This window comes from Akebia trifoliata, chromosome 11, assembly GCF_017979445.1.
Source record: "Akebia trifoliata isolate Shusen 1 chromosome 11, ASM1797944v1, whole genome shotgun sequence".
In the NCBI taxonomy this organism is placed as follows: Eukaryota; Viridiplantae; Streptophyta; class Magnoliopsida; order Ranunculales; family Lardizabalaceae; genus Akebia; species Akebia trifoliata.
The window spans coordinates 35,693,881-35,710,954 of record NC_141385.1 but is presented as its reverse complement, the minus strand read 5'-3'; the positions used below and the strand labels follow the sequence as shown (position 1 = coordinate 35,710,954).

The 17,074-nt window shown below is 37.0% G+C and overlaps 1 protein-coding gene across 1 annotated transcript in view; it reads left to right on the top strand.

Annotated features, from left to right (window-relative positions):
- Positions 1-17,074, top strand: part of LOC147391407 (pleckstrin homology (PH) domain-containing protein) — a 114,657-nt gene that overhangs the window by 71,031 nt on the left and 26,552 nt on the right. Inside the window, exons 37-42 of the mRNA XM_086459793.1 lie at positions 38-337; positions 991-1,353; positions 1,441-1,930; positions 2,087-2,250; positions 8,116-8,275; positions 8,426-8,695. Coding sequence (XP_086315919.1) covers positions 38-337; positions 991-1,353; positions 1,441-1,930; positions 2,087-2,250; positions 8,116-8,275; positions 8,426-8,695 — 1,747 coding nt within the window. The remainder of the gene's footprint in view (positions 1-37; positions 338-990; positions 1,354-1,440; positions 1,931-2,086; positions 2,251-8,115; positions 8,276-8,425; positions 8,696-17,074) is intronic.

The window sequence follows — 17,074 nt, the reverse complement described above, 5'->3', positions numbered from 1 at the left end:
CTTGAACTGTTGTGATTGTTCTTATGCCACATTGCAGGAATAAGCCACCAACAAAAGGAGTTCTTGCTGTGAATACTAACTTTGCAAGAGTCAAGAAACCAATATCTTTCAAGCTAATTTGGCCATCTCTAGCGTCTGGAGCCATTTCTGATGATAGTGGGCAAGACAGCATCTGTTCCATTTGGTTCCCAGTAGCACCTCAAGGTTATGTTGCACTGGGATGTGTGGTTTCGATGGGAAGAACAGAACCTCCATCATCGTCTGCTTTGTGCATCTTGGCTTCTTTAGTTTCTCCTTGTGCATTGAGGGATTGTATTACAATAAGCTGCAATGAACCGTATGCGTTGCTCTCTGGTCTTCTTTTCTGCATCCATGTTCACTCACATAATTCTACTTGTGACAAAGAGGAACACACGGAGCTTTAATCTGGCATAGGACAGTGTATTAATGGTCTTGTGGTATAATTGTCATACATGCAAAAGGTTGACCTACTAGTTGTGGGTGTTACCTAGTTGGTTTTGTTTCTTGCAGAATATTGGATTCTGTTCCCTGCATTCCAGCATGCATGACATTTGTATGTCGATGCTATTGGTAGATGATTTTTACAGTCTAACTACGAAACAACGAAGCAGTAAAGAGAACAAATAAAACACACGAAACACAAAAGGATTTACGTGGTTCGGCTGTGTGCCAACGTCCATGGCTCAGATCAAGAACAATCACTATTTTCTTCCCTTAGTTTTACAACCTTAGAGACCTCTAATTATAAAACTGGGAGTTGCTAAATGCATCTATCTTTCCAAAAATAGAAAACCCCAAAATAGGAAAAAAAAACCCCTTAAGAAAATATTCCATATTTCCTGTTTGGTAACCCTTAAAAATAGAAACCCTGAAAAGGAAACATAATACAAGACAATTACACAATACTAAGTACTTGATAGCTTAGATTTTCTTGTGTGCCTCAATCATGCTTCATTGTTTCTATTCCAGATATCCCTCAGGCCTGGCATTTTGGCGGGTTGATAACTCTCTAGGATCTTTCTTGCCAACAGATCCAAGCAATATGAGTTTAACAGGTAGAGCATATGAGCTGCGTCATATAATTTTTGGGTACTTGGATGATTCTTCTAAAGCGTCAGGGAGTTCAGACATCAAAGATGTTTCTCTTGATCACGATCGATCTCTTCCATCAGAAAGGCCTACAACTGTGAATTCTGGGCGGCGGTTTGAAGTTATAGCTAGTTTTAGTTTAGTATGGTGGAATCAGGGTTCAAGATCCAGAAAGAAACTATCCATATGGCGTCCATTAGTACCACTGGGAATGGTATATCTTGGTGATGTCGCTGTCCAAGGGTAAGTAATTCCTGGCTTTTAGGTTTCTTTCAGTTTCATGTTGTTCTTCAAATTTAAATGAAATTTAAATTGGTATATGGAATATAGATATGAGCCTCCAAATACATCCATTGTTCTTCACGATACTGGGGATGAAGGTCTTTTGAGTGTCCCCACAGATTTTCAACTTGTTGGACAGATCAAGAAACAGAGGGGAATAGAAGATATATCTTTCTGGTTACCTCAACCTCCACCAGGCTTTGTTTCCTTGGGATGTATTGCTTGTAAGGGTGCACCAAAACAAGATGATTTCAAGTCATTCAGATGCATACGTAGTGATATGGTCTCTGGGGATCAATTTTCAGAGGAAAGTATATGGGATACATCTGATGCTAAACTCTCAACAGAACCATTTAGCATATGGACAACAGTTAATGGGATGGGCACCTTTCTTGTCCGCAGCTTTTTCAAAAAGCCCCCCAAAAGATCTGCTTTAAAGCTTGCAGATCCAAATGTAACGAGCAATTCAGATGATACTGTCATTGATGCAGAAATTGGAACGTTCTCCACAGCACTTTTTGATGATTATGGAGGCCTGGTGAGAACTTTGATTCTGTGTGGATTTCTTGTATTATTTATTGACCTAATGATCTATTATTTGCTACCAGATATTTACCCTGATGTAAGTTGTATTGTAGCAGTCACTTGTTATCTATTCAAATAATTTTCCTGACTGCTCTCTGGAATTTTGTAGATGGTTCCATTGTTCAACATTTCCTTAAGTGGTATAGGGTTTAGTCTACATGGAAGATCTGACTACTTAAATTCTACTGTGAGCTTCTCTTTGGCTGCCAGATCTTATAATGATAAATATGAGGCTTGGGAGCCTCTTGTGGAGCCAATGGATGGGTCCCTGAGGTATTCTCTTTTATAATGCTTTATCTTTATTAGTGCTTAAGATATATAATATCATCATCATCATTTGGGTTCCGATGAACGAAACCTGTTCCTCCATTCAATTTTGTGTAAATCTACGTCTGCTGTTAATTCTAGTATATTCATATTCACCCTCTCTCTCAGAGCCACACTCGTTTAAGGCTGAATCGCTTTTACAGTTTTCACTGAAATCGTAGTACAAGCGATGATGACTTCTAAGGTCAGGTGACTTTGTATATAGATGGTGCGGTAGAAAATTAGAAAAATTGCGATTAATAAATTCTCAGCAGCAGAAGTAACAGAAAATAGTGATAGGAAGAAATAAGATCAATGTTGGAATAAGAAACTTTGAGTTTCTAGGGAAAAAGAGAGCCAAGAAGAACTCTACAATCTGATTTCTACAGAAAATATTGAAGACCTGCTTACAAAGACTCATAATAAGATATTTATACTAGTGTTGCACCAGCCCTAGTATCTTAGTCCTTGATTACATCAATAACCTTTTAATCCAAACCCTTCTCACATGAAAAGCACATGACTATTTAAAAAGACTAGGAGCATAACTACTATCTACAAAACTAACATAAATCAGAAAATACTTCAGAAATATAATAAAGGTAAATTAAAACTTAAAATCAAGCAAACTAGGGTCCAAACAAAACCCACTAGTAGGCCTGCTTGGCCTTGGTACACTTCTTGGATGCTCTTGCATCAATAGTCAAAGCGTGCGCATTGGTGCACCTAAGACATGCCTCCAGGCGAGATGCAACAAAGGCGCCTTAAAATAGGCTCCAAAATAAGATATACTTTTCATGCTTAACTGATTATAGCCTCCAAGCTTCATCTCAACATGGTTTCAAATTGTCAAAATTTTAGGAAGTAGTTGTGATGTTTATTTTTTGAAATTAGTATTTCAAATTTAAATATTTGTTAGGCAGTTTCCTCCTTTTTTGCTGTAATTAGTTGTTCTTTTTTTATAGCAAAATTAGTTCCAAAATTGGTACTATCGTTTTGCTATAAATCTATGTATTAGTTCATAATTTTTTTAAGCAGAATAATTATTTCTTTTTCTAAAAAGTTACATGGTATCAGAGCCTTGTGCTCTAGATCTCATTTTCCATGGCAAAGACGGCGATGACTGGTGTAACGAAAAATCCTACTACCTCGGCAGATTCCTCCGAGATCACCCAATCGACGACATCAACATCATCTGGCGAATCTCTCTCCTAGATTTCTAACTTGCAACTCACAATTCACAAACTCGATGGGAAAAATTATCTCGAATGGGCACAATCTGTGAAACTGGTGATCGATGGAAGGGGTAAATTGGGACATCTAATAGGCGAAGTAACACAACCTGCAGCGACTGACCCATACTTGAAAAAATGGTGATCTGAAAATTCTCTTGTCATTGCATGGCTCATCAATTCGATGGAGCCAGCAATTGGGAAGCCCTACTTGTTCTTATTGACAGATTTTCGATTTGAAGACGCGACTCTGGCAGTCAAAGTAAGGTGATCGTGAAGTTACCATTTATTACAACGAAGTGATCACTTTATGGCAGAAATTGGATTAGTGTTATGATGATGATTGGGAAAATCCTAATGATTGTACTCATTACAAAAAGAGGGAAGAAAATGTGTGTGTATATGTTACTTGCTAGTCTTAATCGTGGTTTTGATGAGGTCAGAGGGAGAATTCTTGGCTGGAAGCCTTTGCCTTCAATCCGTGAGGTGTTTTCTAAACTTCGTCGTGAGGAATCTCGATGAAGGATAAGTTGCGAAATCCAAAGCCGAGTCTAAATAATGAACTAGAGGGTTCAATTCTCGTGTCTAGAGGACTGGATTCCGATGGTGATAAAAGGAAAAAGCCATGGTGCGAACAATGTAGAAAGCCATGGTACACGAAGGATAGCTGTTGGAAACTTCACAGTAAACCACCAAACTGCAAGAAGAAGAATAGTGGAGGACGTGCATTCCAAGTTGCAATTGAGTATTCTCAGGAGCATCAAGTCAATTCGGAAATGGTCCCGTTCACAAAGGAGCAATTAGAGCACCTATACCAACTGTTTCAATCTCCAAAATCATTTGTAACTCTTTCTTGCTCTTTAGCTCAGAAAGGTAACTCTTTTATTTCAGCCTTCCTTAGTGTCTTCCCAAATTCTGTAAATCCTTGGATCATCGATTCTGGAGCGGCTGATCAGATGACCAGTTGCTCAAAACTTTTTTTCTCTTATAGTCCTTGTGCAGGCAATAAAAAGGTCAAAATTGCAGATGGTTCCCTTTCTGCCATAGCTGTAACCGGATCTTTTCAACTCTCTTCTTCCTTAATTCTTCATAATGTTCTTTATGTTCCGAACCTTTCTTGTAATTTATTGTCTATTAGTAAAATCATCATTGATCACAAAGGTCGTGTTAATTTTTTCATCATTTTGTGAGTTTCTGGATTTGAGTTCGGGAGGACGATTGGCAGTGCTAGGGAGTGTGTTGGACTGTACTTTTTTATAGATGGATCCAACTCGAGTAGACTAAACATTAGTACTTGTTTTAATTCTATTTCTGATTTCAGAGAGAATGAAATAATGTTATGGCATTATAGATTAGGCCATCCAAGTTTTCAATATTTAAAGTATTTGTTTCCGACTCTTTTCAGAAATAAAAGTCCATCTTTTTTTGAATGTGTGATTTGTCAGCTTGCTAAACACGATCGTAATTCTTTTTCTCCTCAATCTTACACAGCGTCGAAGTTATTTACAATTATCCATAGTGATATTTGGGGGCCTTGTCAGGTGTTTACAAATTTTGGAAAAAGATGGTTTGTCACATTTATTGATGATCATACACGGTTAACTCGGGTTTATTTAATGAGGGAAAAATGTGATGTAGAAGTGGTTTTTAAAATTTTTTACACCATGGTGCAAAATGAATTTCTTGAAATAATTCAAATATGATAATGGCAAAGAGTACTTTAACAAAGTTTTGGGGAATTTTTTCTTAGAAACAGGGATTTTTCATCAAAGCTCTTGCAATGATACTCCTCAAGAAAACAGAGTCGCTGAAAGAAAAAACAAACACGTATTAGAAGTAGTTCGGGCATTGCTTTTCACAACTAAGGTACCTAAATATCTTTGGGGCGAGACTATTCTGACTACAACCTATCTTATAAACCGAATGCCTAGTTAGGTTTTAAATTTTGAAACTGTGTTGGATTTTTTCCATAAGTTTTATCCTAATAATAGGCTCTCATCAAATTTGCCTCTAAAGATATTTGGGTGCACTATATTTGTTCACATTCATGATCATAACCGAAGAAAACTTGAACCCCGAGCTCGAAATTGTGTTTTTGTTGGATATGCCTCTAATAAAAGGGGATACAAATGTTTTGACCCGGTTACTAAAAAATTGTTTGTCACCATGAATTTTTTTTGAACAAAATTCATTTTTATTACTCATTTTCGGGGGGGGGGGGGGGGGAGAAAAAAATGAAGATTCGGATGTATATTTCCAACTCGAAGATGTGTCGATCGATCATTCCCTTGCACCCATAGTCGAAGTTGACCAGTCTCCTGCACCCTTAGCTGAAGTTGAGAACCCAAACATTATTGTACTAGATTTTTGTGAGTTAGGTTCTTTAAATAATGAAAATACAGGCCCATCCTTAATGCCATCACATGAAAGTCATGAATCCAATGAATCAAACATGGGAAAAACAAGCACCAAGAACACAGGGATAATACCTTTTATTGTTTACTCGCGAAGGAATACAACTCAAGGAGAAGAGTCAATTGATTTCCCACACCGCCATGAGTTCACAAATCCTCCAGGTAATGTTTTCTCTAAGCCTGCATAATCAGTCTCATCTACTTTAGGTACTAATCCTAGGTTTGAGTCTAGTGACTCCATTGATTCCAATATTCCTATTGTTGTCCGAAAAGGTGTAAGGTCATGTACCAAACATCCATTGTCCAACTATGTGTCATAAGAAAATCTCTCACCCAATTTTCGTGCCTTTATCTCACAAGTGTATAGTATGGAGATTCTTAAAAATGTGCAGGATGCTCTAAGGTTCTGAGTGGAAGGAGGTTGTTTTTGAGGAGATGAAGGCTCTTGAGAAAAATCAAACATGGGAGATGGTGGACTTGCCTAGAGGAAATACAATTATGGGGTGTAAGTGGTGTTCACAGTTACATACAAGTCAGATGGATCATTTGAAAGGTATAAAGCTAGGTTGGTTGCTAAGGGATTTACTCAGACCTATGGCATTGACCACCTAAAAACCTTTGCACCTATAGCAAAGTTAAATACTCTGAGAGTTTTCTTGTCATTTGCAGCAAATCTTGATTGGCCCTTGCAACAATTAGATGTGAAAAATGCTTTCCTTAATGGAGACTTGGAGGAAGAGGTATATATGGATGCACCCCCGGGCTTTGGTAGGAAATTTGGTTCGAAGGTGTGCAGACTGAAGAAATCCTTGTATGGGTTGAAATAGTCACCAAGGGCCTGGTTTGAGAGGTTTTCTCAGTTTGCTAAAAGTCAAGGGTACACTCAGGGACATGCTGATCACACCATGTTTGTAAGAAACTCGCAGGATGGAAAGATAGCTGTGTTAATCGTTTATGTAGATGACATAATCCTCACTGGGGATGATTTGCTTGAGATGAATCGATTAAAAAAGTCTCTTGCATCAGAGTTTGAGATCAAGGATTTGGGGTCTCTAAGATACTTTCTCAAGATGGAGATAACTCGGTCGAGGAAGGGAATTGTTATTTCACAACGGAAGTATGTTCTTGATCTACTTAAGGAGACCGGAATGAGTGGTTATAGATCAACATACAACCAAATTGATCCCAATCAGAAACTTGGAGATAACAAAGACGGTGATCCTGTAGATATATCTCTGTTTTAGAAATTGGTAGGGAAACTGATTTACTTATCACATACACGGCCATCTATTGCATTTTTCATGAGTCTAGTAAGTCAGTTTATGCGCTCACCCTATGAGAAACATCTCGAAGCAACTTATCGAATCTTGAGATATTTGATAGGTACCCTAGGTAAAGGCTTACTCTTTCAAAAGACTACACAACAAAGCATTGACGCCTACATTGATACAGATTGGGCAGGTTCAATTATTGACAGGAGATTTACGTCAGGGTATTGCACATATGTATGGGGTAATTTAGTCACGTGGAAGAGCAAAAAACAAAACGTGGTTGCAAGAAGAAGTGCTGAAGCATAATTTCGTGCTATGGCTCATGGGGTTTGTGAGATGTTATGGCTAAAGAGGGTACTAGAAGAGTTGAAGTTACCAGTGAACATGCCAATAAAACTGTACTGCGACAACAAGGCCACCATCGACATTGTACAGAATCCAGTTCAACATGATTATACAAAGCATGTGGAGATTGATAGGCATTTTATAAAGGTGAAGATTGCCAGTGGAGCTATTTGTATTCCGTGTGTTCCAACAACGCAACAAATAGCCGATATCCTTACCAAAGGATTGTTCAGACCTAACTTTGAACTTTTTGTTAGCAAGTTGGGCATGATTGATATCTGTGCACCAACTTGATGGGGGGTGTCGAAATTTTGGGAAGTTGTTAGGATGTTTATTTTTTGAAAATTGTATTTCAAAATTTAAATTTTAGCTAGGCAGTTTCCTTCTTTTTTGCTGTAATTAGTTGTTCCCTTTTTATAGCAAAATTAGGTCCAGAACTGTTACTATTGTTTGGCTATAAATTTATGTATTAGTTCATTATTTTTTTTTATGTAGAATAATTATTTTTTCTTCTCAAAAGTTACGCTAATGTTTGCTCAAATTCAGCGTCTTACCCAAACTCATTGTCAGGTATAAGTATGATTTGAATGCACCGGGTGCTGCTTCTGAACTACGTGTGACCTCTACAGAACTAAATTTGAATGTTTCAGTGTCTAATGCAAACATGATTTTTCAAGCGTATGCGAGCTGGAATAATCTGAGTCATGTTCATGACTCCTATAAAAAACGAGTAAGTTCTGCCTGATTCTTCTAATTAATTGTTCATATGCTCAATTTCTTTCATTCTTGTGTGGAATGTGATGTTCCACTCTTATTGTAGCTGTAACATAAGTTACCTAATATGCCTTTAACTCTAAATCCTTTTTATGTACTCAAATAGGAAGCAATTCAACAAGCATATGATGAAAGATCAATGATTGACATCCATCACCGGAAAAGCTATTACATAATCCCACAAAACAAACTTTGGCAGGACATATTTATACGAACTACTGAAGCCGGGGGTTTCCTTAACATTGTCAGAATGCCATCTGGTGATATGAAACCTCTTCAAGTTCCAGTATCAAAAAATATGCTTGACTCTCACTTGAAAGGACAACTCGGAAGGAGATTCAGGAGAATGGTGACGATTATCATTGCAGATGGACAGGTTTGTTAGATTTCTTTTGATGACAAAAAGAATTGGATTTTTATTTTTTGTTTTTCACCCTCCCTACCTTTGGAAAGCATGCTTATAGTAATCTGGAAGTTTCTCTTTAACAGTTTTTTTGTGGGCAGGTTTATCATCTTTTATTTGAAGACAAAAACTTATTCTTTTCTTTTCTTGCCATCATAAAACTGCAAGCTCAACTCTAGTTCAGAGCTTGGTAGGATGTTCATGATTGGTTATATTTGTTGCTAAGAATTATTGTTTCATCGAGAAGAACAACAATGCTCATGGTTTAGTGCCTGGTGCCGAGGTTTGTTCTAGTCCACAAAAAAACTGGGACATTTCATTTGAGATGGTACAAGACAAATTGATACAATGGTTAGATAGTCTGAATCGAACCCCAAGGTTCATTATCCTCAAAGCCAAGGTGAAGACTTTCCTATATCAAGTGAAACTTTGAACCTTGGGAATGCTAGTCGAACCTTTTTTTTAAATAATTATATCAAATGTGTATTTTCACTTCCTACACTTCGTGAAATAACTAAGTACAAAACTTCTATTTCTCTGAGGCTAAGGTAGCAAGATTTTTTCCCATCTGTATTGTATCTACTGTCCTTTTTGACTCTCTAACAGTGTTTCTGGTTTTTTTTTTGTTTTTTTTTGTTGTTGATAGATAACGAATTTATTGAAAAAGTGGTCAAGAAGACCAACTGAAGGTTACAAGACTGAACTTAAGAATAGGAAATACTAGACAATGCACCCTTGAACTCCAAGAACAACTTAGACCAGAAAACGATACAAGAAAGAACTGAGAAAGACACCGCAGAATTATCCACTCCATGCCCTAACCATGTTTGTTTCTACATGCCGATCTCCCAAGGATTGATTGAGGTCTTCCATGTGTTGTAGAGTCCTATTCATCATACGTTGCGATAACCAAATAAAGTAATGAGGATGCAGAATCCCCATCTTAAAAGAGAGAGGAGAGAGAATGCTTTTCAAAATGGGGGATCTCCTATAAACATAGTGTCATAGAAAGGAAAGAAACCGATTTCTCCTTCCCCAACTTATATCTTTCCCATGAGCTACATGCAACCAATTTAATCCACTCTCTTATTCTTATTAGTCTCTTAAATTTCCACAAGTTTCGTGCATATGGGGAGCCATAACTTACATGACTGACATGGCTCCTTTTACAAATACTATCGAAGATACCACTTGATGACTTATAGATACACAATAAACATTGTCATTCAACCTTGTACATTAATAAAAATGACATCTATTAATAGAAGGTTTCGTTCTTCACGTGGACTGCCTCATTGGGGTAGATACTCATGTGGGATTACCTAATGCATAGGGGTTTCTGTGGAGCAAGTTTCTACTTCCTTTGTGCAAAGGATGGAGAATCGGCAAATCATATTCTCCTTCATTGAACAATGGTAAGAGAAAATTGGGCTCATTTGTTATCTCTATTTTGACTATCGCTCTGCTTCCCATCATCCATCTGATTGTTGTTTGAACCATAGAGCTCCATCGATTTCTCTTTTTCGTCCTAAAAGAGAATTTTCAGCAGCCTAATCCCTTTGGAAAGAGAGAAATGGCCATGTTTTTGAAGGAAAGGCAGAGCCCGTTCTATGTATTATAATTCCAATTTTGGGTTTTCTGTTTTTCTGTCGTAAGGGTGTTTTCTTTGAGGATTTTATTAGTAGATGGGCCTGGGTCTGTTTTGTCGAGTGGTTCTGTCTATTTGGACGTGTTACTCTTTTTTGGTAATCTTGAGTTCATAAAATAAAATTCTTTTTTTACTTAGATAAAATGTAAGTAAAAAAGAAAAATTACCTAAGTGTTCCCATATGTAGTTCTTTCATGGACATTGCATTGAAGTGAATGTGTAAACTTATAGTGAGAGCGTTGATCAAACCAATCCAACGGCTGAGGCCTCTCCTTTTCTTATATCTATAGAAGATTTTATTAGAAAAGGAATGGAAAAGCATATGAATCAAGGTCGAGATGACCATCCTACAGGGACTATGACTGGTCCAAGCCAAGCAAGACAGAAGAAAACAGCCTGATCCAACTATTCATCAGAGATAACACTCTCACCTGATTTGAAAACGTTCAAAGAAGAACCCCCTACAATCTTGAAGTGTCTTACAAAAATGAAATGACAGGCTGGAGGTGCTAATGATAATCTCCTCATTGTGCATTTTTCCATTGGAAATCTTTAACTTTCAAGGCCTCTTTTGACTGATAACCCTTTTGCCTTGAAACTTTTATGAACACCGACTTTTAGCCTCTTTGATATTCTGTTCCAAGTATTTTGCTTGTAAGTTGTTGAGTGTATATTTTCCTCCACTCTTGGATGTGTCATGGTTAAGTCCCGTGACCCTCTTATATTCATAGTTTTCCCCCTCTCTAACAAATCGGTCTTTTGGAGTGGTAGGTTGGTTGGTTCGATTTGTTCCACCCTCAGGGTGTGTCCTACCTTATTTAAGTCCCGTGGCTGATGTAGATAGGCTTACCGGCACTTATTTCAATGTCTATGATCGATTTAAGAAGAGTCGAAGAAAGAAATCAACTACATTGATTGAGTCAAATCAGGTTGACCGAGTTAACTCGATCCAATCTTTGATCAGTCCACAAGACCTAGTCCAACTTTTCTTAGGAATCTTTTTTTTATTGAGTTTATAATTTTTAAGTTGTTTAAGTAGTCCTAGTTTGTTTCTATTTCAATTTTAGAAAGTTCCTTTTCCTAGTGAGTTTCTAATTTGTTTTATGTTTAAAATTCGTTTTTATTCTTTAAGTTATAATTAAAAGTCCTTTTAGACGTCCAAATTAAGTTCTAATAGGATTAGAAGGTTAGTAATATGTTATAGATAGATTAGGAAGTTACTTTTTAGTATTTTAGAATGTTTTTAAGTTGTTTTGAAGGAATTATCTATGTAAGGAGCTCCTTCTAATAAACAAATTCAATGAGTTCGTTTTTTTTATTTTTTTTGTTGTTTTTGTTTTTGTTTTTTGTTGTTGTAAAGATTGATTAATAAAAGAAAAAGAAGACACTTTTTCCATTTTTATTTTGAGCATAAAATCCCGATATTGGTTATTAATTTTAGTGTTTGCGATTGATTTCCATCAATCTCAAGCCTAGATTGAACTTTCTAGTCTGTTTTGCTCGACATAAAGATTCTTCATTACTCATAGTTATTGGGATTTTACCCTAGAACAAGATTTTTAACATAAACTCTAGGTTTGTGTATTCTACCCCATATCAATGGCTCTCTTATATTCACAGTTTCCCCCCTCTCCAACAGATATATATATGAAGAATTTTAGGGGAAGAAAAATATGCTACTTATCTTGAACAAATAACAGATTACAAAATAAATAGAGAGCTCTGCCTAGAAAGTCTCAACAACCTAATAAATTAGAGCAATAGAATCTGAACCAATATAACAACCTATCCCAAAATATCCGATCATTAACTTAACTAACATAACAACTTATCCCTAAATATCCGATCACTAACTTAAGATTTTATTATTATAACAAACAAAACAGAAATGCCTATTTTTCAGCACTCCCCCTCAAGTTGGAGCATAGATGTCTATCATGCCCAACTTGCTGATTAGATGCTCAAAATTAGGTCGTGGAAGTCCTTGTCAAAATATCAGCATTTTGCTGAGTTGTAGGAACAAATGACAAACAAATGATTCTAGCTTCAAGCTTCTCTTTTATGAAGTGTTGGTCAATTTCCACGTGCTTAGTTCGATCATGCTGAACATGATTATGAGCAATGCTAATTGCAGCCTTATTATCACAGTACAGTTTCATTGGGTACTCTACCTCCTTCTATAGCTCCTCCAAGACTTGTCTTAACTACAATAGTTCACATATTTCGTGTGCCATTGCTCTAAACTCAGTTTCAACACTGCTTCGAGCCACTACATTCTGATTTTTGCTTCTCCAAGTCACTAAATTTCCTCATAGGAATGTGTAATATCCAGAAGTTTATCTTCTATCTGTGACAGATCCAGCCCAATCTGCATCTGTAAAAATTTCTATACTTTTTTGCTCACTTTTACCAAAGAAAAGTCCTTTCCCAGGTGTATTCTTCAAGTACCTAAGAATTCTGTAGACTGCTTCAAGATGTTCCTCATAAGGGGCATGCATAAATTGACTTACCACACTAACTGTAAAAGCAATGTCAGGACGTGGATGAGATAAGTAAATCAGATTACCTACCAATTTTGGTATCGAGTAGTATCCACTGGAGTTCTTTCACCATTTTCCCACAGTTTTATGTTTGGATCCATAGATGTGTCAACAAGTCGGTAGCCACTCATCCCGATCTCTTCCAATAGGTCTAAAATGTGCTTTCGTTGTGACACAACAATCCCTCTTTTTGAATGAGCTATCTCCATACCGAGGAAGTATCTTAGTGAGCCCAAGTCTTTTATTTCAAATTCTGACGCCAAGCAAGTCTTCAATTTGTTCATCTCTGTCAAGTCATCTCCTGTAAGAATGATATCATCGATGTACACTATCAATACTGCTATCTTCCCTTCGGCTGAAAACTTTATGAACATGGTATGATCAATTTGACTAGTATCCTTGCTTCTTCACAGAACGAGTAAACTTCTCAAACCAGGCTCTTGGAGACTGTTTGAGCCTGTATAAGGACTTCAATCTTCATACTTTCGAACCAAATTTGTTTTCAAAACTCGGAGGAGAATCCATAAATACCTTTTCTTTTAACTCGCCGTTGAGAAAAACATTTTTAATATCTAGCTGTTGTAATGGCCAATCTAGATTTGTAGCAATTGAAAGAAGTACTCTTACTGTATTCAGCTTTGCCACAGGTGTAAAAGTTTCAGAGTAGTCTATGCCATAGGTCTGAGTGAAATCTTTGGCAATAAGTCAAGCTTTGTATCTCTGTAATGAGTCATCAGAGTTGTATTTGACTGTAAACACCCATTTGCATCCAACAATTGTCTTCCCCTTTGGTAAGGTTCTTAGATCCTAGGTCTTGTTCTTATCAAGTGCACTCATCTCCTCAAAAACAACTTTCTTCCATTTAGGAACAATTAGAGCATCCTGCACATTTTCGGGAATTTCTACACTAGAGAGTTGTGAAGTGAATACAACAAACAAAGGAGACAAACGCTCAAATGACACAAAATTTGACAAAGGATGTTTAGTACAAGACCTACTACCTTTCCTATTGGCAGTTGGAACATTAAGATTGTGATATGACACAGAAAGATCGGATTTGGAGGTATTTTTACCTGACTTACAAGTCTTCAGATGATCTGTCCTTAGGTTTGAGTCTTGGCCTTGTGGCAAAGTTGAGCCATCCGTTTTTCGCATCTCGGTCTTCCTTGAGTAAACTATCACCTCTTTACCTGTATTCTTATAAGTGTTTATTTCTTTAGTGTTTTGATCATTTTTTGGCATATTAGTAGATTGTCCCTCACTTTCAGATCCTGAAATACCTAGTTTTAGACTCGATTGTGGCTGTCAAGTATTTCCTAGAATTAGAATATCACCCTCTAAGGCTGGTTGTGGGTCATTAGAGGTCTGCACCATCGTTTCTCCATCACTTGTGCCTTGATCCAAACCTATATTCTCCTGACTACCCATGCCCTGGTTTAACTTGTCATTGTCTAATTCCTCATCTTCTAACACCTCTACACTGTCCTTGCCTAATTGCTCTCTATCTAGTATCTCTAAAAAACTCATGAGATCCGAATCTTTACATCGTTTCTCCCCCTGAAGATGAGCATTATGAAAAAAAGATTTGTTTAAAAAAAGGTCACATCCATGGTAACATGCAGTTTTTTTGAAAATGGTTCAAAGTACTTATATCCCTTTTGTGTAGGAGAATATCCAACAAAGACACTTCCTAGCCCTTGGATCAAAATTTTCACGGTTATGCTTATGAATGTGGACAAATGTAGTGCAACCGAAAACTTTCAAATATAAATTAGAGCAAATCCGTGATGTGAGAATAATTTTTTGAAAACATTAAATGGAGTTCGAAATTTTAGAACTCTTGTGGGCATCCTATTAGTTAAGTAAGTTGTTGTCAAAATTGCCTCTCCCCACAAGTATTTAGGGACATTAGTTGAAAACAGTAAATATCTAGCAACCTCTAAAAGATGTTTGTTTTTTCTTTTAGCCACTCCGTTCTGTTGTGGCGTATCATTGCAAGAGCTTTGATGCACAATACCATTTTTAAGAAAATATTTCCCTAAGACTAGACTAAAAAATTCTCTCCCGTTATCACTCCTGAAAACCTTAATTTTTCCCTGAAATTGTGTTTGAATCATTTTGTGAAAATCTTTGAAAACCTGTCTTACTTCCGATTTGTCCTTTAACAAAGATACCCAACAAATTCTTGTGTGATCCTCAATGAATGTAACAAACCATCTCTTTCCAGAAATTGTACTAACCCTAGCGGCCCCCAAATGTCACTATGAATAACAGAAAAGGGTTCAGTGGGTTTGTAGGGTTGCATTGGAAATGATACGTGATGATGTTTTGATAATTCACAAATTTCACACTGAAATAAAGATGGGTCTTTATTCTTAAACAGACTTGGAAACAAGCATTTCAAATACTGAAAATTAGGATGATCTAATCTAAAAGGCCATAGCATTATTTTATTGTCAAGAGAAATAGACACTGATTCAAAACAAGTACGTTGATGTTGATTTTTCAATTCTGTCCCATCTTCAAAGAAATATAGCCCTCTACTTTGCCTAGCATTGCCAATCGTCCACCCTGATTTCAAATCTTGAAATTCATAATGAGATGGAAGAAAGTAGGTACGACAATTTTGATCTTGTGTTAATTTACTGACAGACAAAAGATTGCATGATAAGTTAGGAACATGAAGAACATTGTGAAGGGTTAGTGAGGGAGAAATGACTATTGACCATTTTCCTGCTATAGTCGAAAGAGATCCATTGGTTATTTTGATTTTTTGATTCCTTGCACAAGGACTATAGGACGAAAATAATTTTGATGAACCTATCATGTGATCTGTTGCACCAGAATCTATGATCCATGGACAGTCAGAATTGACACTAGCAAGTGCAGTGGAATAATAATTACCTTTTGGAGCTAATGAACAAGAAGGAAACTTTTTTTGGGACTAGAGAAGTTGACACAGTTGCTCTATTTGTTCCTTGGTGAAATAAAGTGTTTCTAAAGAGATTTTTGACCCTTGATCATTATTGTTGACCTGAAACGCGCGTCCTTCATTGCTGGATTTTTTCTTCAAATTTTGTGGCTTGCCGTGTATCTTCCAACAGGTCTCCCTCGTGTGCCAAGGCCACTTGCAATGATCACACCACGGTTTTTCTGACTGTCTATCATTCCTCTTATCGCCATCATGTTCAAAGCCTTTAGAGGCCAGGGCAGAACCTTCAAGCTCGGTTGTGACCTTTGAATCAGCATTCCTAAGCATCACTTTCCGTCGAGCTTCTTTTCGCCTAACTTTTGAGAACGGCAGAGGTTTTCTCCCAAGAATCCGCCCCCTGACTTCGTCCAATTCCTTGTTCAGCCTAGCAAGAAAGACATATACTCTATCATTCTCCTTTCTCTTTATGTGTCTTGCACTGTCATTAGTGCAGTCCCAATGGTCATCATAGCACAAGTCTAATTCTTGCCAAAGCGTCATCATCCCGTTGTAATACGCTGTCACATCTCGATCACTTTGCTTTGATTGCCACAACTTGGTCTTCAATTCAAAAATCTAAGTATGTTTCTCGGACGCATCCAAAACATCTTTGGCTGTTGGGAGGAACATAAATGGCTTTCCAAGGGCAAACTCCATAGAGTTGATTAACCATGCCATAATGATGGAGTTTTCGGACCTCCATGTCTTGAATTTGGGGTCTTGTTTTGCTGGTTTTGTCAGTTCGCCAGTGAGATAACCAAGTTTGCCTTTGCCATCAATCACCAGTTTCACCGATTGAGCCCACTCTAAATAATTGTTGCCGTTGAATCTGTGAACAGTTATCTAAAGGGAGCTTGAATTTTTAGAATTGTTGAATGAGACGACAGGGCTAATTTGCGTTTCCTCCATCGTTTCTTTGGTGGAGTCATTAGATTTGGTGGCACTAGTCATCGCCATTTTGGCAATCAAGAAACCCTAGCTGAGAGCCATAGCTCTGATACCATGAAGAATTTTAGGGGAAGAAAAATATTCTACTTATCTTTTAACTTAACCAACATAACAACTTATCCCTAAATATCCGATCACTAACTTAATATTTTATTATCATAACAAACAAAACACAGTGGCCTATTTTTTAGCTATATATATATCTGATCACTAACTTAATATTTTATTATCATAACAAACAAAAC